At 46.1% G+C, this 19,624-nt stretch overlaps 1 protein-coding gene across 2 annotated transcripts in view; it reads right to left on the bottom strand.

The window, feature by feature from the left end:
- The window catches only part of LOC112262638 (zinc finger SWIM domain-containing protein 6-like), an 82,665-nt gene that overhangs the window by 27,877 nt on the left and 35,164 nt on the right, over nt 1–19,624 (bottom strand). For both annotated transcript variants that reach the window (XM_042331411.1, XM_042331412.1), the window contains exons 2-5: nt 7,845–8,201; nt 7,260–7,408; nt 5,827–5,977; nt 2,396–2,575 (exon numbers count right to left, since the gene is read on the bottom strand). In XM_042331411.1, coding sequence (XP_042187345.1) covers nt 2,396–2,575; nt 5,827–5,977; nt 7,260–7,408; nt 7,845–8,201 — 837 coding nt within the window. The remainder of the gene's footprint in view (nt 1–2,395; nt 2,576–5,826; nt 5,978–7,259; nt 7,409–7,844; nt 8,202–19,624) is intronic.

Raw genomic sequence — 19,624 nt, 5'->3', positions numbered from 1 at the left:
AATGGAGGGGGTGAGAGAGAAACTGGCATTTGATTGAGGGGAGGGAGGGAGGGAGGGAGGGAGGGAGGGAGGGAGGGAGGGAGGGAGGGAGGGAGAAACTAGCATTAGATTGAGGGGAGGGAGGGGGAGGGAGGGAGGGAGGGAGGGAGGGAGGGAGGGAGGGAGGGAGGGAGGGAGGGAGGGAGGGAGGGAGGGAAACTATCATTAGATTGAGGGGAGGGAGTGAGAGAGAAACTAGCATTAGATTGAAGGGAGGGAGGGAGTGAGAGAGAAACTATCATTAGATTGAGGGGAGGGAGAGAGAGAAACTAGCATTAGATTGAGGGGAGGGAGGGAGAGAGAAACTAGCATTAGATGGGGGAGGGAGGGAGGGAGGGAGGGAGGGAGGGAGGGAGGGAGGGAGGGAGGGAGGGAGGGAGGGAGGGAAACTAGCATTATATTGTGGGGAGGGAGGGAGAGAGAAACTAGCATTAGATGGGAGGGAGTGAGGGAGGGAGTGAGAGAAAACTAGCATTAGATGGGAGGGAGGGAGAAACTAGCATTTGATTGAGGGGAGGGAGGGAGGGAGGGAGGGAGGGAGGGAGGGAGGGAGGGAGGGAGGGAGGGAGGGAGGGAGGGAGGGAGGGAGGGAGGGAGGGAGGGAGGGAGGGAGGAACTAGCATTAGATGGGAGGGAGTGAGGGAGGGAGTGAGAGAAAACTAGCATTAGATGGGAGGGAGTGAGAGAGGGAGTGAGAGAAAACTAGCATTAGATGGGAGGGAGTGAGGGAGGGAGTGAGAGAAAACTAGCATTAGATGGGAGGGAGGGAGAAACTAGCATTTGATTGAGGGGAGGGAGGGAGGGAGGGAGGGAGGGAGGGAGGGAGGGAGGGAGGGAGGGAGGGAGGGAGGGATTGAGGGAGGGAGGGAGAGAGAAACTAGCATTATATTGAGGGGAGGGAGGGAGAGAGAAACTAGCATTATATTGAGGGGAGGGAGGGAGAGAGAAACTAGCATTATATTGAGGGGAGGGAGGGAGAGAGAAACTAGCATTCGATTGGAGGGAGTGAGGGAGGGAGGGAGGGAGAAACTAGCATTAGATTGAGGGGAGGGAGGGAGGAGAAACTAGCATTAGATTGAGGGGAGGGAGGGAGGGAGAAACTAGCATTAGATTGAGTGGAGGGAGGGAGAGAGAAACTAGCATTAGATGGGAGGGGAGGGAGGGAGGGGGAGGGAGGGAGGGAGGGAGGGAGGGAGGGAGGGAGGGAGGGAGGGAGGGAGGGAGGGAGGGAGGGAAACTATCATTAGATTGAGGGGAGGGAGTGAGAGAGAAACTAGCATTAGATTGAAGGGAGGGAGGGAGTGAGAGAGAAACTAGCATTAGATTGAGGGGAGGGAGAGAGAGAAACTAGCATTAGATTGAGGGGAGGGAGAGAGAGAAAAACCAGCATTAGATTGAGGGGAGGGAGGGAGAGAGAAACTGGCATTAGATTGAGGGGAGGGAGGGAGAGAGAAACTGGCATTAGATTGAGGGGAGGGAGGGAGAGAGAAACTAGCATTAGATGGGAGGGAGAGAGAGAGAGAAACGAGCATTAGATTGAGTGGAGGGAGGGAGAGAGAAACTAGCATTAGATGGGAGGGAGGGAGGGAGGGAGGGAGGGAGGGAGGGAGGGAGGGAGGGAGGGAGGGAGGGAGGGAGAAACTAGCATTAGATTGAGGGGAGGGAGGGAGGGAGAAACTAGCATTAGATTGAGGGGAGGGAGGGAGGGAGGGAGGGACTAGCATTAGATTGAGGGGAGGGAGAGAGAGAGAAATTAGCATTAGATTGAGGGGAGGGAGGGAGAGAGAAATTAGCATTAGATTGAGGGGAGGGAGGGAGAGAGAGAGGGAGAAAACTAGCATTAGATTGAGGGGAGGGAGGGAGAGAGAAACTAGCATTATATTGAGGGGAGGGAGGGAGAGAGAAACTAGCATTATATTGAGGGGAGGGAGGGAGAGAGAAACTAGCATTAGATTGAATGGAGGGAGTGAGAGAGAAACTAGCATTAGATTGAATGGAGGGAGTGAGAGAGAAACTAGCATTAGATGGGAGGGAGGGAGGGAGGGAGGGAGGGAGGGAGGGAGGGAGGGAGGGAGGGAGGGAGGGGAGGGAGGGAGGGAGGGAGGGAGGGAGGGAGGGAGAAATTAGCATTAGAATGAGGGGAGGGAGGGAGAGAGAGACACTAGAATTAGAATGAGGGGAGGGAGGGAGAGAGAAACTAGCATTCTATTGAGGGGAGGGAAGGAGAGAGAAACTAGCATTCTATTGAGGGGAGGGAGGGAGAGAGTTCAAACATTAGCTGCAGGCTAACAACAGAGAGAGAGAGAAACACAGGGGAGGAGGAGAGAACGAAAGAGAAAAGAGACCTGTCTCGCACCTTGGTTGCCATGGGCACCCTGAGGCAGGGAGTGGGTGAGGTTGGGCAGATCGTTGCCATGGTTACCGTCCTCCCAGGGACACACGTCCACGCTGTTCCACCTCCTCAGCTGTTTTAGCCACCAACACTTCTGCTCCGTCTTACAGTGGGGGTTTAGCACGATGCACATCCACAGAGCACCTGTACACACACACACACACAAAAAAAACAAATGTGTCCAGCGTTGTTATTTAGCGACACTAAAGAAATGGGTTTTAAAGTTCATCCAACTTTTCAAAGTCTAGGGTTTAGAAAGTTATCCGATCAATTATTTCACTCCAAACAATTTGAAGGTAGTCGCATACTTATTAGATGCAGTCTGGTACTGACACACAATACAACTGTTCACGCACTGTCACAGACACACATCAATACTAGCTAGGTAAACAGAAACAAACTAAAGACTAAAAGTGAAGAAGTCTCAGAGGATATCACAACACATTCAGGGATATATAGGACGATGGTGTCACAAAGACAAACCAAAAACACATGCACGTGTTGTACACACACACAGCTATTACAACTACAATTGGACATTAGGCAACGATTGATGGACGAAAGGGGGAGAAAAATGTTGAGAAACGCGGAGAGGGACAAGGAGAGAGCGAGAAAAAATAAATGGAGATGAAGTAGAGAAGGAATGAAGGAAGGCTTTGTGTCTGGAGGAGACGAGTAACGGCCCTGAGGTGGAGGGGAAAACAAAAGAAGAAAGCAGCCGAGAGGCAGCATTTGCCACACATCAAGCAGTCAGAGAAGGACTCTGGGAGAGACTGATGTCTGGACTTCAAAGCATCGTTACACTTCCAAAAACACAAACTAAAGCAGCCAAACTTCCACAATGTGGGTGTGTGTTCATGTGTCTGACGAAGCCATCCCTAAAAAGCAGAGAACAAGGCCGGAAGCAAAAGAGACAACTAAAACAAAACAACAAAGGCTGGAGATAAAACAGCAGTCATTGTCATGGTAACAGACCAGTGGGATTCTGAGTTCTGACTGTCCGTCTAGTGATTAGGAGTAAACAACCAGTAATCCATTCAAAGACCGACGCTTAGTCTCTGCGCCGGTCCTCATTCACACATGAGCAGGAGAGCAGAACCAACATAACACAGGCTACACACGTGTGTGTGTAATCTCTACTAACGCGAGTACTTCCTATCCACAGTAGTATGGTGGATAGCATGTGTCGGTGACAGTGGCATAGATTCATAATAAAAACAACAGCATGCAAGGAAGATCGTTTGTTGTACAGTACATACAATTTGCCTCCAGGACAGCCTGAATTCTTCAGGGCATTCTACAAGTTGTTGGAAACGTCAAGCTGACGCAATGGCATCACGCAGTTGCTGCAGATTGGACGACGGTGCATTCATGCTGCGAACAGCCCGTTCCATCTCATCCCAACGATGCGAACAGCCCGTTCCATCTCATCCCAACGATGCGAACAGCCCGTTCCATCTCATCCCAACGATGCGAACAGCCCGTTCCATCTCATCCCAACGATGCGAACAGCCTTTTCCAATCTCATCCCAAAGATATTGGGTTGAGGTCTGGGGACTGACCAGGCCACTCAAGTAAACTGAACTCGATGTCATGTTCCAGGCAACGTTTTTCCCCTCCTCAATTGTCCAGTGTTGGTGATCGCATGCCCACTGGAGACGCTTCTTCCTGTTTTTAGCTGATAGGAGTGGAACCCGGTGTGGTCGTCAGCTGCAATAGCCCATCAGTGACAAGGACCGATATGTTGTGTGTGTTTTGAGATGCCATTCTGCACACCACTGTTGTACTGCGCCATTATTTGCCTGTTAGCTTGCACGATTCTTGTAATCATCTTCAACCTCTCATCAAAAAGCTGTTTTTGTCCACAGGACTGCCGCTGACTGGATGTTTTTCGTTTGTTGCACCATTCTCTGTAAACACTAGACACTGTTGTGCGTGAAAAGCCCAGGAGGCCAGACATTTCTGAGATACTGGAACAGGTGCGCCTGGCACCAACGATCATACCACTCTCAAAGTCACTTAGGTCCCTCGTTTTGCCCATTCTAACATTCAATCAAACCGTAACTGAATGCCTCGATATCCGTCTGCCTGCTTTATATAGCAAGCTAAGGCCATGTGGCTCACTGTCTGTAGGAGCGATCCATTTTCGTAAACGGGGTTGTGTACCTAATAAACTGTCCGGTGAGTATGTGTGTACTCACCGGCCAGGAAACACCCGTGCTCAGGTCTTTTCATCGCAGGTCTGACCAATCGGATTCCACGCTTCAAAATTGCTTCGATCACGTGGACTGGGATATGTTCCGGATAGCCTCAGACAACATTGATGTATACGCTGACTCGGTGAGCAAGTTTATTAGCAAGTGCATCGGTGATGTTGTATCCACGGTGACTATTAAAACCTTCCCTAACTAGAAACCGTGGCAGCATTCGTGCAAAACAAAGCGCGAACCACTACTTTTAATCATGGCAAGGTGACTGGAAACATGACCGAATACAAACAGTGTAGCTATTCCCTCTGCAAGGCAATCAAACAAGCTAAGCGTCAGAATAAAAGACAAAGTAGAGTCGCAATTCAACGGCTCAAACAAGAGACGCATGTGGCAGGGTCTACAGTTAATCATGGATTACAAAAAGTAAACCAGGCCCGTCGCAGACATCAACGTCTTGCTTCCAGACAAATTAAACAACTTCTTTGCTCGCTTTGAGGACAATACAGTGCCACTGACACGGCCCGCGACCAAAACTTGTGGGCTTTCCTTCACCGCAGCCAACGTGAGTAAAACCCTGCCGGCCCAGACGGCATCCCTAGCCGCGTCCTCAGAGCATGCGCGGACCAGCTGGCTGGTGTGTTTACGGACATATTCTGCAGTCTGCTGTGCCCACATGCTTCAAGAGGGCCACCATTGTTCCTGTACCCAAGAAGGCTACGGTAACGGAGCTAAACGACTATCGCCCCGTAGCATTCACTTCCGTCATCATGAAGTTCTTTGAGACTAGTCAAGGATCATATCACCTCCACCCTACCGGCCACCCTAGACCCACTGCAATTTGCTTACCACCCCAATAGGCCCACAGACGACGCAATCACAATCACATTGCACACTGCCCTATCCCATCTGGACAAGAGGAATACCTATGTAAGAATGCTTTTCATCAACTACAGCTCAGCATTTAACACCATAGTACCCTCCAAACTCATCATTAAACTTGAGACCCTGGGTCTCGACCCCACCGTGTGCAACTGGGTCCTGGACTTCCTGACGTGCAACTAGATGCACAAGCATTTCACTACACTCGCATTAACATCTTCTAACCATGTGTACGTGAACAATAACATTTGATTTGAATGAACTAAATCTGAATTAATTCTGCTGCCCATTAGTGTGTGTGCTCACCTAGTTCATCCCAGAGCTGTCTGTACTTGTCGGTCATGGTGGTGCCCTGCTGTCTCCACAGTGCCAGGCGAGGGTCGGCCATGAACTGTTCTGTGATCAGTGTTAACATCCTGGCACCGTTGGAGTCACGCATACGAAGCATCTCCCTCACCTATGGGACAAGGAGGACAGCATCCGTGTGTGTAAAGGAATCAAAGAGCTTAAAGCAGGCAGATATTAAAACCAGGGGGGGCAGGGGTGTTAATGGTCAGCCAGTCTTTACATAACGGTCAAGACATTAGTGCCAACAAAATATTTCCCATTAGCGCTAGGGTTTAGGCTGTGTCCCTAATGGCACCCTATCCCTATGTAATGCACTACTTCTGACCAGAGTCCATAACATATTCATTATGTAATGCACTACTTCTGACCAGAGTCCATAACATATTCATTATGTAATGCACTACTTCTGACCAGAGTCCATAACATATTCATTATGTAATGCACTACTTCTGACCAGAGTCCATAACATATTCATTATGTAATGCACTACTTCTGACCAGAGTCCATAACATATTCATTATGTAATGCACTACTTCTGACCAGAGTCCATAACATATTCATTATGTAATGCACTACTTCTGACCAGAGTCCATAACATATTCATTATGTAATGCACTACTTCTGACCAGAGTCCATAACATATTCATTATGTAATGCACTACTTCTGACCAGAGTCCATAATATATTCATTATGTAATGCACTACTTCTGACCAGAGTACATAATATATTCATTATGTAATGCACTACTTCTGACCAGAGTACATAATATATTCATTATGTAATGCACTACTTCTGACCAGAGTCCATAACATATTCATTATGTAATGCACTACTTCTGACCAGAGTACATAATATATTCATTATGTAATGCACTACTTCTGACCAGAGTCCATAACATATTCATTATGTAATGCACTACTTCTGACCAGAGTACATAATATATTCATTATGTAATGCACTACTTCTGACCAGATGGGTCCAGATCAAAAGTAGGGAATTGAGATTCAGGCTAAATATTTGACATTAGGTTAAATCTATACTAGAAGAGCATATGACAATGCAGAAGTTGACACAGCATTTAGTCTTCTCTACACAAGAGGAGTGTAAGTGTACATCAAGGACTAAAAACAACGTCAAACCTCAACAATGGCACTGTTTAATGTACATGCCAACTGCCATGGTAATGGGCCTTCAGACTAACAGAGGCTTTGATATGAACAGAAGCAACGCAGCATTTTGATGTTAATGAGTTTGTATATGAAAGGAGTTGTGTTTCAGCTAGTAATACTAGTCGTTTTAAAGTTTTACATGGAGAAGCTGTGAGGAGGAGAGTACTCTGTACCAGACTGAAAATATTCAGTGTCTAAAGGAGGAGAGGGGGGGGGGTTACCTTACTGAACAGCAGGTTGAGTTGTTTCCCAGAGCCGTGGTATCCTCCCTGAGAGAGGAAGAGTTTCACCTGCTCCTGGACCTGCTCCTCATCCAAGTGCCAACAGTTCTCATCATCTACACTGGCTCCTGCCGTGGGATCCGGGGCCCCTGCACACAGAGATACGACACGATTTATTAATTTAATAAATAACTCTAAAATAATATATCTACTTCAGGCAACTTGTGGAGCTGGGTAAACCTGAGAGAGGAGTCATATTCCTCTGTATATTATTTATATTGTCTTCCTCTCTGCCTTGTTGGGAAGGGCCTGTGAGTAACTATTTCACCGTCTACATCGGTTGTTCACCAAGCATGTGACAAATACAATCTGATTATATCCCTCCCTCGACCTCTCCTTCCTTTCTAAGGTAAATAAAACCCAGGTCTATAGTGTTGTTTAGAGATGGACAGAGTGTTTCGTTTACAGGCAGCATCAGACTAATGAGCAGCATTGAGCTGCCTTTACCTTTAGCTAACAATCAATGTCCTCAGTGGGGCCTACGTGCACACGCACACACACACACACGCACACACACACACACACCGTGGACCTGGTTGATCTCGGAGTTAGTTGACAGTATCTCATCAGCCAGTTTCTGTGCGGTGGGCAACACCTCCGTATGATGCACTGATATCAGGTACTGGACAAACTTCTGCAGCTGATCTCGGCTCATCTGGAACAGCGTCTCTGAGATGGGCAGGTGCAGTTTGACCTGATCGGGCTTCCGTACGCGGTACAGGGCCAGCGCTACAACGTGGGCGCAGTAGAAGATGTCCTTGTTGCCGCAGCTACAGGTTACTGCAGTGATCTTACAGCGGTCGAAGCTGACGCTCACGCTGCAGATTATCTCAGGCTGAGAGGACGTGGCCGGGTCTGTTACCGTACCACTCAGATGAAACCCTGGGAAGGAAACAAAAAGAGTGAGTTTTAACAAGCCTTTATTGTACAAGCCTTCAACGTGGCATCGACTATAAAATAAAAGTGAAGGAGGGAGAGAAAGAGGAGGGAGGGAGGATATAGAGGGAGAGAAAGGAGGGAGGGAGGATATAGAGGGAGGAGGGAGGGAGAGAAAGAGGAGAGAGGGATAGAAAGAGGAGAGAGGGAGGATATAGAGGGAGAGAAAGAGGAGAGGGAGAAAAAGAGGAGAGAGTGAGGATATAGAGGGAGAGAGAGGAGAGGGAGGATATAGAGGGAGAGAAAGAGGAGAGAGGGAGGATATAGAGGGAGAGAAAGAGGAGAGAGGGAGGATATAGAGGGAGAGAAAGAGGAGAGAGGGAGGGAGGATAGAGGGAGAGAGGATATAGAGGGAGAGAAAGAGGAGAGAGGGAGGGAGGATATAGAGGGAGAGAAAGAGGAGAGGGAGAAAAAGAGGAGAGAGTGAGGATATAGAGGGAGAGAGAGGAGAGGGAGGATATAGAGGGAGAGAAAGAGGAGAGAGGGAGGATATAGAGGGAGAGAAAGAGGAGAGAGGGAGGATATAGAGGGAGAGAAAGAGGAGAGAGGATATAGAGGGAGAGAAAGAGGAGAGAGGGAGGGAGGATAGAGGGAGAGAGGATATAGAGGGAGAGAAAGAGGAGGGAGGGAGGGAGGATATAGAGGGAGAGAAAGAGGAGAGGGAGAAAAAGAGGAGAGAGTGAGGATATAGAGGGGAGAGAGAGGAGAGGGAGGATATAGAGGGAGAGAAAGAGGAGAGAGGGAGGATATAGAGGGAGAGAAAGAGGAGAGAGGGAGGATATAGAGGGAGAGAAAGAGGAGAGAGGATATAGAGGGAGAGAAAGAGGAGAGAGGGAGGGAGGATAGAGGGAGAGAGGATATAGAGGGAGAGAAAGAGGAGGGAGGGAGGGAGGATATAGAGGGAGAGAGGATAAAGAGGGAGGGAGGATATGGAGGGAGAGAGAGGAGAGAGGGTGGATAGAGGGAGAGAGGATATAGAGGGAGAGAAAGAGGAGAGGGAGGATAGAGGGAGAGAGGATAGAGGGAGAGAGGATATAGAGGGAGAGAAAGAGGGAGGGAGGATAGAGGGAGGAAACATAGGGAGAGAAATAGGGAGGGGGAGGATATAGAGGGAGAGAAAGAGGAGAGGGAGGATAGAGGGAGAGACAGCGGAGAGAGGGAGGAAATAGAGGGAGAGACAGAGGAGAGGGAGGAAATAGAGGGAGAGACAGAGGAGAGGGAGGAAATAGAGGGAGAGACAGAGGAGAGAGGGAGGATATATATTTTTTTACACCTTTATTTAATCTTTATTTAACTAGGCAAGTCAGTTAAGAACACATTCTTATTTTCAATGACGGCCTAGGAACGGTGGGTTAACTGCCTCGTTCAGGGGTAGAAAGACAGATTTTCACCTTGTCAGCTCAGGGGACCCAATCTTGCAACCTTACAGTTAACTAGTCCACCGCAATAACAACCTGCCTCTCTCTCATTGCACTCCACAAGGAGACTGCCTGTTACGCAAATGCAGTAAGCCAAGGTAAGTTGCTAGCTAGCATTAAAAAGTTATCTTATAAAAAACAATCAATCATAATCACTAGTAAACTACACATGGTTGATGATATTACTAGATATTATCTAGCGTGTCCTGTGTTGCATATAATCTGACTGAGCATACAAGCATACAAGTATCTAAGTATCTGACTGAGCAGTGGTAGGCAGAAGCAGGTGTGTAGACATTCATTCAAACAGCACTTTATTGCGTTTTGCAAGCAGCTCTTCGTTTTGCGTCAAGCATTGCGCTGTTTATGACTTCAAACCTATCAACTCCCGAGATGAGGCTGGTGTGACCGAAGTGAAATGGCTGGCTAGTTAGCACGATAATAGCGTTTCAAACTTCACTCGTTCTGAGCCTTGGGGTGGTTGTTTCCCTTGCTCTGCATGGGTAACGCTGCTTCGATGTGGTGGCTGTTGTCGTTGTGTTGCAGGTTCGAGCCCAGGGAGGAGCGAGGAGAGGGACGGAAGCTATACTGTTACACTGGCAATACTAAAAGTGCCTATAAGAACATCCAATAGTCAAAGGTTAATGAAATACAAATGGTATAGAGGGAAATGGTCCTATAATAACTACAACCTAAAACTTCTTACCTGGGAATATTGAAGACTCATGTTAAAAGAACCCACCAGCTTTCATATGTTCTCATGTTCTGAGCAAAGAACTGAAACATTAGCTTTCTTACATGGCACATATTGCACTTTTACTCTCTTCTCCAACACTTTGTTTTTGCATTATTTAAACCAAATTGAACATGTTTCATTATCTACTTGAGGCTAAATTGATTTTATTGATGTATTATATTAAGTTAAAATAAGTGTTAATTCAGTATTGTTGTAATTGTCATTATTACAAATACATTTGTATTTATTATTATTATAAAAATAAAAATAAATTAATTTAAAAACGTCCGATTAATCGGTATTGGCTTTTTTGGCCCTCCAATAATCGGTATCGGTGTTGAAAAATCATAAAATCGGTCGACCTCTAGAGGACATAGAAGCCCCAACCTTTAAAACCTTTAAACAACATACACAAAAACATCAGGCATGGGAGATGTATATTAAATCAAACAATTCATTACAAAGCCATGTCCTCTCAATAAAGGCAAGCCATGTGTAACGGTAGACCTTCATAAACCTTATGAAAGAGGTGCAAAGATATATTCCATATACCCCTAACATCAAATTATGACCACATTGAATTCAGAGCAAAGTCCTGTGGCACGGAATCAAATCAACAGAAACAGAGACTGCAGGTTGGGTCAGCAATGATAGCAAGACAGATACTGTGTGTTAGAGTGAATAATAGAGCTGGCTCATTTTAATAGTGTTTGATCTCCTGAGCTCTGCATTTCCAGAGGCGGCGGGTTACTATGCATCTATGAATATGCATGAGGAGGGCGGGGCTGCAAGTGCCAGTCTAGAACACACACTGATGAGCATATGAAAGAGACCCAGCCAGCGTGAGACCATGCATTTATTAATATTGGGGAGGGGCCAGGGAGACAGAGTGTGTTATTAATTAATTTATGCGCTGAGGAGAGAGTTAGAGAGATAAAGATGAAAACGTATCGGGGCCAAGTGGAGACATGCATGTATAAATCCACTTATCAAAGATCTGTGAGTGCCGTGATTTCAGGCGTGTATTAACAGGGATATCTAAGCTGCCACAGCTACTCGACATGGGGCCTGTGTGTGTGTGTGTGTGTGTGTGTTTGTGTCAAAAACAGGTTCAATGTGTGTTCTCCAGCCTTTCCCAGTCCAGCTCTCATACACCCCTTTGGAAATATAACACCTACTGTAATTTATCTTTAGCAGACCAGAAATCCACAACAGGCTGAATAGGAATAAAAAGTCAAACAAAAAGTTAAAAAGAATACAAAACATATGCCAATCTCTTACAAGCAGATAAATTCCATAACATAACAAACACCAAGGTCTATCCCATTAAGACTGCTGCCGGGGCTCTTTAGTGGGTCCTCCCTCCTTTCCCTTCCCTTTCTCCATCCATCTTAGTTCTCTCCCTCTCTGTTTGACAGATGGGTCAGTAATGACCTTTCTTCTTTCTCTCCTGTACATCGGTTTGGCCACCACAAACTAGTCCCCACGTGAAAAATGCACTTTTAATTGAGCTAATCGCTGAGCACAGGAATATAACTATTTATACACCCTTCTCTCACTCTTCTTCCCATCTGCTGGTTGGTATGAAATCTTCAGTATCTCATGTGCTAGCTATTAGACTGTGTTCCCCTCCCTGCCCCCTCAGCCCCCTCCCAAAGTGCAGCTAAGGGCTGCTGTGTGTTGGAGAGGCCAGGGCAGACATTTTTAGAACAAGGCCTGTGTGAGGTTGCCCTAGAAACACCCTCATGACCACTCTGGTGAAATCACACTTGGCTTCGAGAGAGAAACATAGAGCGTGAAAGCGCAAGAAGTAGAGAGTGTGTGTGTGTGTGTGTGTGTGTGTGTGTGTGTGTGTAAATGCACAAGGGCCCCCAGACCACCCATACACTTGGGGGCCCACATCAAAGCACTAGCCCAGATACTCCCTCTGCGCTTTGGAAACGGCATGAGTGGTGATAAGCCAGCAAGCTCTCTTGACCAGCTACAAGCCCTCCTTCCTCACATTCAACAACATGGGGCCCCCAAAATACCAAACCCCTGCTCTCATTTCAGGGAGAAGGAGAGGCCACAGTCCCTCCAAAATTAACCCATGCAGACCCACAGGAGCAAGAATGTAGCCTTTATATATGGAGTCTTATAATAAAATTGGGTTGAGCATTCCCACATTAAGAGACCTAGTCGAGGCTGGAAGGCTGCTTGCCTAAGCACAAAAGCTCTCAGTGTGCAACCATCCACTAGGATAAATTAGATTGGGGAAATATATGTGTGATGCTCAATCAAATTAAGATTCCAAGTCGATGGAGAAAATTCAGCCACAGGGGCGGTTGGCTCATTAACATTATTTGCAGAATTGGTTAGAGTGAATGTCACTTTAAATCTAATATGACACAGTCGTGTGTGTGTGTGTGTGTGTGTGTGTATCTTTTTCCTCAATTGGATTTGCTCAACTCCTGTGTCCTCTCTCCTCCGTCTTCTCTGGCCTCCTTTAAAAAAAAAAGGTCAAAGGTAATCGACGAGAGGAGAGGGAAAGTGGTAGAAAATATGCTTGTATGAAATGAGACTCTCCTCCAATCGCGCGGCATCATGCCAATGATGTTTACAGGGTGGAATCCAAAGTATAAAAGGTGACAACTATTTTGCTAGTAGTTGTGTATCGTAAGTGGTGTATCGTTTAAACGTTTGCCTGCTTTTCTCCTTCGAAGAAAACAATAGCTGGTTCAAATGGGGTGTGGCAGATTTCAAAAAACTCTTCCGTAAAAATTTCAGAGAGGATACACTTGTGCTTCCTCACCTAAAGGAGGCTATCAAGGAGGGGAGGACCGTCTGTTGCCTACTAATGAATTCTCCTCAACCACTTAGAGACAGAGGAGAGAAAGAGCAGAGAGGACGGAGGAGAGACGGCAGATTTGTCCAAATAAGAAAAGGCCTGTGTGTGAAAGAAAGATGTAGGCCTATATAGACAAGGATAGAGAGAGGACAAGAGAAGCGAGGCTTTAACTTTGACATTTAATCACATTACCACATGAGCAACAGACAGACAGGGAACAGCTCAATCCAGTTCTGTACCAAAGCAAGCCAGAGCCAAGGTCCATTTCAGCTCAGTAGAAGACCGCAGTAGAAGGGGAATGGATCCTATGTTAGTCAGAGGAATCCTCCAGTATATCTAAAAAAGCACAGAGCTCGTTTGGAATTCCATATGGCCTGAATCAGAGGACCTGAGAGGAGATCTGACCAGCATGTGAAGAATGGTGCTCTACTACAGGAGAGGAGAGAGGGTGGGGTGGAACCAGAGATGGGATGAATATCCCTATGGGCCCTGGTCAAAAGTAGTGCACTAGATAGGAAACAGGGCGCTATTTGGGATGGACAATTGGAGTTCTAGGGGGAAACTAAGAACCCTTTGAAAAGTGAGTGAGCAATCTGTTCAGCCCTTAGGCCTATATTAGTGATGTCATTATCTAAAACAACCTCCGAAGGGCTGGCTATATAACTCCAGAGGAAATCTGAGAAGGAAAGATTCAGAGGTTTTAGGGCGTGGGTGTACACCTCAGTCTTACTGGGAGTGGAGGGGCTTATGTGTATTCCAGTGGTGGCTGCTGAGGGGAGGACAGCACATAATAATGGCCAGAACGGCACAAATGTAATGGTATGCATTTGATACTCTTCCACTGATTCCCCTCCAGTCATTACCACGGGCCCCAATTAAGGTGCCACCAACCTGTGGTGTATTCCCATGTGAGAGAGAGCCAGAGAATGAGAGTGGTCCTATAAGGAAGCCCTCATACAGAGACCATAAACACTGATCAATACATTTACACAAGGGGACGCTGCTTTAGGAGTGCTGTAGTGTGTGCGTGTGTGGTCTAGGTGAGGGTCAATCTGGAATAGCACAGCTGAGCACCAAGGGTGGCCATGTTTGGTGCTATGACCTCTCTGAAACATCAAAGGCCTTGTCCTCCACAGGAGCAGTCACACCAACCAGAGCCAGCTGTAGCCTAGAAAATTAACCCTTTTCTGATTTTTTACATTCTATGAATTTCAATTCCATTACTTCTACATGTGAATTTGACAGCAAATGTGCATATTGATCATTAGGAGTGTGTGTGTGTGTGTTTGGAGGTGTCATCCTGCGGCTACTTAAATGACAGTCGACTCTGGTCTAGCCGGGTGAAGCAGCCACGCGATCCATCAGGAATGACTGGCAATTTCCAAACTATCACTTACAAAATGGAGTCTAATTTTGTTGGATTGGACAGTCAGACCCAGTCTGTTTTACTGGCCTGTTGAGTGATTCTGGAGCTTGGCAGAGGACGGCTGTCTGACTAGCCGTGAGACATTCAACTGAATTATTTGGACAGCAGGGTTTTAGCAAGCCTCTTTGAAACCACATGCCTGCTTTGGACGCTCGGTCTATACATCCGTCACAACCATGTGAAGAGTTATGAGGGAAATTAGAGATGTATGGAAATTAGCATGTGTAATTACCAAGAAAAGTCCCTCAAGAGAGTCTCTTGGCTGAAGATGAACGCAAGTGGTTGGTGTGTGTGTGTGTGTGTGTGTGTGTGTGTGTGTGTGTGTGTGTGTGTGTGTGTGTAAGTGTGTCTGAAGATGAATGTACTGAGGATCCATTGAAAAGCCATTGTCAGCTCTTTAAAGCAGGCTAAGTGTGTTTGTAAGGACAAGCCTCTACATCAGGAGGGGGATTACAGACAGTGACACATGAGGCTAGACCTAAACAGCTACAATGTCACGAGACTGGTACAAATCCAAACACAAAAGAAACACATGAAAAACATGGTTGGGTTTTGATGACGATGGCCAAGGGAAATCTGAATGTGCTTCTCACACACCTTCGAACAGAGAATCAGAGGGGAAGTAAAAAGAGAGTGTGTGTGTTAGGGGCGACTAGTCAGGAAGTAACCTTCCCTTTGCCCCTCCCATTCCGTTGGAAAAATCAACTGACAGGCTAGACTCCCCCAAGCTCGCACACACAAAAAAAATGTCCCTAAACCCTATCAAGGATAGTAAAACCAAACACACACACCTACCTGACTACTAAAGTATGCTTCCTACTCCCACAAACACAGCCCCTCTTTCTTTCCCTCCCCCCCAACAGTCACTCAGTGCTGCCTAGCCCTAAACTGACCTGCTGTGTGTGTGCTGACGTCACACACCAGACAAGAGGCACCACTCCAGACACACACATATAACGGCCTTAGACGAGGGGAAAGCAGCATTCCAGCACTGTGTTCACAAACACACAGGAAGCACTCAGCTGTAGCAAAGGGTGAGGGATAGAGGGATTTGGCCGTGAGCCAGAGTTCCTCTGAGCTCTTCCCCTTTCTGCTCCAGCCAGCCACAGTTTGTGTAAAGCAGCCCTGCCAGTTCGGACTTAACCCCTCCCTTCCTGGAGTCACCCAGGTAATTTACCAGCATCTAGATTGTTCTAATTCTGACTTACCAACGCCACAACCCCCACAAGCAGCCCACAGTCTAAGATAACGATGGCTAAAAGCACACACATACATTTAACAACTAGCAAAAATATATATTTGACCTTTATTTAACTAGGCAAGTCCGTTCACTTCTTTGGGAATGGGGGGCAGTATTGAGTAGCTTGGATAATAAGGTGCCCAGACTAAACTGCCTGCTACTCAAGCCCAAAAGCTAAAAAAATATATAATTATTAGATTTGGGATAGAAAACAATCTGAAGTTTCTAAAACGGTTTGAATGATGTCTGTGAGTATAACAGAACTCATATGGCAGGCAAAAACCTGAGAAGAAAATCCAACCAGGAAGTGGGAAATCTGAGGTTTGTAGTTTTTCAAGTCATTGCCTATCGAAAATATAGTGTCTATGGGGTCAAATTGCACTTCCTAGGGCTTCCACTAGATGTCAACGGTCGTTAGAACCTTGTTTCAGGCTTCTACTGTGAAGGGGGAGAGAATGAGAGCTGTTTGAGTCAGGTGTCTGGCAGAATGCCATGAGCTCAGTCTCACGCATGTCCATGAGAGTTAGCTGCGTTCCTTTTCCTTTCTAAAGACAAATGAATTGTCTGGTTGAAACATTATTGAAGATGTATGATAACATCCTAAAGATAGAAACATGTATAGAATCAACGAACTGTAATATAACTTTTTTGACTTTTCGTCTGAACTTTCGCCTGGACTTGCCTGCGCCTCGTGAGTTTGGATTTGTGAACTAAACGCGCAAACAAAAAGGGAGGTATTTGGACATAAATGGACTATCGAACATAACAAACATTTATTGTGGAAATGGGATTCCTGGGAGTGCATTCTGATGAAGATCAAAGGTAAGTGAATATTTATAATGCCATTTCTGACACCTCTCCTTCTTTGGAAATTGGCTGTATGTTTTTCTGTGACTTGGCGCTGACCAAACATAATCGCAAGGTGTGCTTTCGCTGTAAAATCTATTTGAAATCTGACAGCGGTTGCATTAAGGAGAAGTTTATCTATAATTCCATGCATAACACTTGTATCTTTTATCAATGTTTATTATGAGAATTTCTGTAATTTGATGTGACTCTCTGCACTTTCACCGGATGTTTGTTTGAGACAATGCATTTCTGAACATAACACACCAATTTCAAATGAGGTTTTTGGACATAAAGATTAACTTTATCAAACAAAACACACGTTTATTGTGTAACATGAAGTCCTGTGAGTGCTATCTGATGAAGATCATCACAGGTTAGTGATTCATTTAATTGCTATTTCTGAATTTTATGAGGGCTCTCCTTGGCTGGAAAATGGCTTTATGGTTTTCTGTAACTAGGTGCTGACCTAACATAATTGTTTGGTGTGCTTTCGCCGTAAAGCCTATTTGAAATCGGCCACTGTGGCTGGATTTACAAAAAGTTTATCTTTAAAATGTTGTGAAATACTTGCATATTTGAGGAATTTTAATTATGGGATTTCTGTTGTTTTGAATTTGGCGCCCTGCAATTTCACTGGCTGTTGGCGAGGTGGGACGCTAGCGTCCCACATATCCCAGAGAGGTTAAGAACAAATTCTTATTTTCAAATGATGGCCTAGGAACAGTGGGTTAACTGCCTTGTTCAGGGGCAGAACAACAGATTTTTACCTTGTCAGCTCGGGATTCAATCTTGCAACCTTTCGCTTACTAGTCCAACGCTCTAACCACTAGGCTACCTGCTGCCCCAATCCAGAATGCATGGGTGAGAGAAGGAGTGGGGATACCTTGGAACACACAAGCACGGCACCCCCTCATCCTGTCACGCAGAGAGAGAAATGAAACAGATAATGGCAGCTTGGAAGACAACCCCACGAACCCCAATATCTTTGTTTGGCATTTTGCATTCACTGTAGTAGTGCGTTTCCTGCTTACTGTCCTGAGAGCCCAAATCAATAAGACTCTCAAACTCCCCCACTACTCGAACATTACTCCTATCATCTCTTGGTTTGCAGTCACACAATGAATATCCATTTATGAATGACATGGTTTCAAGTGGTAGCCTATACACAATTCCTAATTCAAAAGACAAAGAAGGCTTCACAGAGGGCTCAGAAGCACAACATCCCATACACTAATTCCCTCACTGCTCCAGGAGCTGATTATCTCCCATACGAATCACAAAGGCATGTGACCGCACATACGGTGCGAGACACACGTATCACTACGCCGTCTTACCTTTACATTTAGGCGACTTCACATAGACCTACACTGAGCCCGGTTGCTCAAATGACTCCCTATTCAGTGCACTACTTTCGACCAAAGCCACTGGGGAATATGTTCAGGATAGGGTGTTATTTGAGCTCGTCTTTGTCCTTCCTGAACCTGCCTTTGTCTAGCTATGTATCCCAGAGTGGGCCGTGCGGCGCTGAACCTGTACCATGTCAGAGGTAATACATCAGACATGACATCTTCTACCCCCAAACAGAGATGACAAGTGTCATTCTTCACACTAACCACACCGGACAAAGCCAGGAACAGGAGGAAGGATGGAATGGAGGAGGGGATGGGGGGGGGGTGCTCACGTTTAATATCACTTGACACGCGTCATCTAGTATCTCTCAGCCCTCCGCTGAGGCTGTGTAAAAGCCTCAGCCGTCATACACACACATCAAACAAAGACCAAAACAAACATCTCACGAGCCCAGCGCTGCTATCGACAGATACTGAGGAGGAGAAGAGAGAGAAACACAGTTCTATTCACCTGCCTGTAAATACTGTGGTCGAAACGCCTGCCTGTAGGCAATTCCTGTAAATACTGTGGTCGAAACTCCTGCCTGTAGGCAATTCCTGTAAATACTGTGGTCGAAACTCCTGCCTGTAGGCAATTCCTGTAAATACTGTGGTCGAAACTCCTGCCTGTAGGCAATTCCTGTAAATATTGACATTGAGGTTAAGGATATTCTCTCATGGGCAGACTATCAATGGATAGCTAACATTGTCTCTTAACGCTGTAAGCATCTGACATTATACAGTACCACCTTTCTTATCTCACACAAACACATGGAGGCAAAGAGTGGGCCTACTGAATGCGTCGTTGACTTGCCTAAGAGCGGTTACTAGAATAGGGAACTGAGTCCTCCGAATAGGTCTGTAGATACTTTAGGTTTCGTCTCTCCAGCTAAACGCAGACAGCTGATCTTATCAAACCCCTTTCAGAACCCTATTCCGGTGAAATGGCTCTCATTGCATGTAAATAACTACCCTTTATTGATGGATGATTGAGAGAAATTGTCCACTACTAGAGAGAAGGGAATATTTCCCCTAGAGCTCTTTGTTGGGAGTAGCCATGATAATGCTGGCTGGTTGACCATCACCAGGTAGGCAGCCACAACACACCGTCTGGCAGGTCAGCCCACCAATGACTCACAAATCTAGCTGGTGTCTATTCTATTCAATTCCATTATATTACATTAGACAACACAAGGCTATGTTATTGACTGCTTGAATCAACACCATCTGTAAATATGCTACCTCTGACTAATCATATTAATGAAATGTTTCATCTGTTGTGTGTTTGGAGATCGTCATTAGTTCCATTTGAGATGATACAGTGGATACACAGGGCAGGGATTGGGTGGGGTTGAGAGATCCCCCTCCCAGCTGATCAAGATGGCATCCATCCTTGAATTAGGTCAATGAGTTTGTCAAAATGAGAGAGCGAGCGAGATCTCTGGACTAATGGGGTTATGGGAGCAGAACCAAGCAGCTGGTTTA

Source organism: Oncorhynchus tshawytscha, linkage group LG12 (genome assembly GCF_018296145.1).
Source record: "Oncorhynchus tshawytscha isolate Ot180627B linkage group LG12, Otsh_v2.0, whole genome shotgun sequence".
In the NCBI taxonomy this organism is placed as follows: domain Eukaryota; kingdom Metazoa; phylum Chordata; class Actinopteri; order Salmoniformes; family Salmonidae; genus Oncorhynchus; species Oncorhynchus tshawytscha.
The sequence above is the reverse complement of the archived record's forward strand: the minus strand, read 5'-3'. Positions and strand labels throughout refer to the sequence as shown.